Here is a 2,245-nt window from a genome sequence, read left to right as displayed (position 1 = left end):
TCCTAGAAACCTGAGATTCTGACAGTTACTACTAGTACTAATAACTCAAAAGTTATGGTAAAATTTATTCCTAGAAACCTGAGATTCTGACAGTTACTACTAGTACTAATAACTCAATAGTTGTAGTAAACTGTATTCCTAGAAATCCTGAGATTCTGACAGTTACTACTAGTACTAATAACTCAAAAGTTATGGTAAAATTTATTCCTAGAAACCTGAGATTCTGACAGTTACTACTAGTACTAATAACTCAATAGTTGTAGTAAACTGTATTCCTAGAAATGCTGAGATTCTGACAGTTACTACTAGTACTTCACAAAGATTTGTTGTAAACCTAAGAGACTGTTAAAAGAAAAAATTCATTTCAAACTTTTTCAAGGAAGTGGATAATGTCTGTCATTTAAAATTTATATTATTAATGTATTATATGTTGTGTTTTTAATTTTTGTTTGTATCACTTGCTTTCTTCTAGTGAAATAAGACTTGTTGAAATACAAGAAAAACTGTGTTCTGACTCGACTAGAGGCCAGACTCAAGTAGGTCATAAATTTATGGAAAAAATCATTTCAAGTAACTTCCTTATTATACTTATTACGTTAATATGTACGGTGTTAACCAGAAAGATAAGAAATACTTTAGCAGTCATCTTGTGTTTTGTTTTTGAACCACTTAACTTACATACTCCAATATTCAGGGATATTTACCTATGATTGTATTTGCAGTGCCAAGCCTTAGTTGAAGAATATGAAAGTGTTTTGGAAGATTGGTGGTTCCACAAGAGGAAAGAAAATTCAGATTTACACAAGTTTCTTTGTATCGATGTCATGCAAGGTGAGGAAAAACAATACATTTGTTGATCTTCATTCCTGTGCTTACAAAATACTAATATACGAGTCTTTAAAAAAAACCTCAAATTAAGAATTATAGGGGCAATTTTATGGGTAAGATCTAGATTAATAAACTATTTATGGAAAATTATCACAACATAGTTAGCCTAGAACTCATACATTACTTGAATATTTTAAAAGGCTGTGAAAATTAATACAGTAGTTTCCTAGCCTACTTGAGATACTTAATGTTTCTTTCATAGGCCTTGAAAAATAAATGTCTGTAAGAAAAATAGTTAATCAAATTTACAGAAGTGTTATTAGTACTTTTGATTGGTATTTTGTCCCTAACTCTCACTATGCAATTCTAAAATTAGATTTGTGATACTTAAGTTTCCAAGTAGGATATTCTTAAAGCAATTTGAAATGGCATTATTTTAGGTTTGTTTCTTTGTCTTTTGTTTGAAACTTTTATACATATATATATATATATATTTCAATCTAACATAAAGCCAGAAACAAATGTATCTCTTGGAGGAGGAGAAAAAAAGTGGTAGGTGATTATTCACAAAGAGAAAATCATTGCTAGATGAAATTGATGAAAGACATGAAGTATTTACTTTTATCAGGGGAAGGCGTGAAGCGTTTACTTTTATCAGGGGAAGGCGTGAAGTGTTTACTTTCATCAGGGGAAGGTGTGAAGTGTTTACTTTCATCAGGGGAAGGCGTGAAGTGCTTACTTTCACCAGGGGAAGGCGTGAAGTGCTTACTTTCACCAGGGGACAGCATGAAGTGTTTACTTTCACCAGCTAATGATATGGCTGATGAGGTGAATTTCTTACAAAATCTAATAGTTACTAAATGCCCTGTTTCGTAGACTTGTTTTAATGCCCAAGAGAGATACTGTTTAACACTATTTCTTTAATGCCCTGGAAAATGTGTTGCTGTTTAACAGAATGTTTCTTTAATGCCATGGAGAGTGTGTTACTGTCTAGACCAGTGGTTCCCAACCTTTGCCCCACCAAGGACCCCTTTTATTATCATTTTTTTTCCCCCACAGACCCCATGTTTTTGAAAGATTCCGCCTACCCAACAAACTGTTTTTATTAACTAATAATTAACTCGTTCTCCCACTTTTCACTATCAAATAAAAGACGTATATAACTGAGTGTACAATTAAAAAGAACATTAGTGTTAAAAAACTTACTTGTTTAATGAGATGGTATTACCTACATGGGCCCCAGGTTGGGAACCACTGGTCTAGACTATCGTTTAAATGTTCAGGCTAGGGTGTTACACTTCAGGAAACCCTGGATTATGTGTTATTATGTAGAAATTATTGAGGCTATGTACATGTACTAATAGGTGTATCAACTCATCATAGCAGAAAATATTTTAATAGAAAAAAAAAGGACATT

The 2,245-nt window shown here is 32.5% G+C and overlaps 1 protein-coding gene across 3 annotated transcripts in view; it reads left to right on the top strand.

Moving 5' to 3' along the window:
- Positions 1 to 2,245, top strand: part of LOC106469917 (cysteine-rich with EGF-like domain protein 2) — a 27,031-nt gene that overhangs the window by 11,477 nt on the left and 13,309 nt on the right. For all 3 annotated transcript variants that reach the window (XR_002612941.1, XM_013930435.2, XM_022398493.1), the window contains 2 exons: positions 473 to 536; positions 723 to 831. Coding sequence is in view for 2 of the 3 variants with exons in the window: in XM_013930435.2 (XP_013785889.2) it covers positions 473 to 536; positions 723 to 831 (173 nt within the window). In the remaining variant the exon portion in view is untranslated. The remainder of the gene's footprint in view (positions 1 to 472; positions 537 to 722; positions 832 to 2,245) is intronic.

Source organism: Limulus polyphemus, unplaced genomic scaffold (assembly GCF_000517525.1).
Source record: "Limulus polyphemus unplaced genomic scaffold, Limulus_polyphemus-2.1.2 Scaffold3721, whole genome shotgun sequence".
In the NCBI taxonomy this organism is placed as follows: Eukaryota; Metazoa; Arthropoda; class Merostomata; order Xiphosura; family Limulidae; genus Limulus; species Limulus polyphemus.
This window is presented reverse-complemented; position numbering and strand designations above follow the sequence as displayed.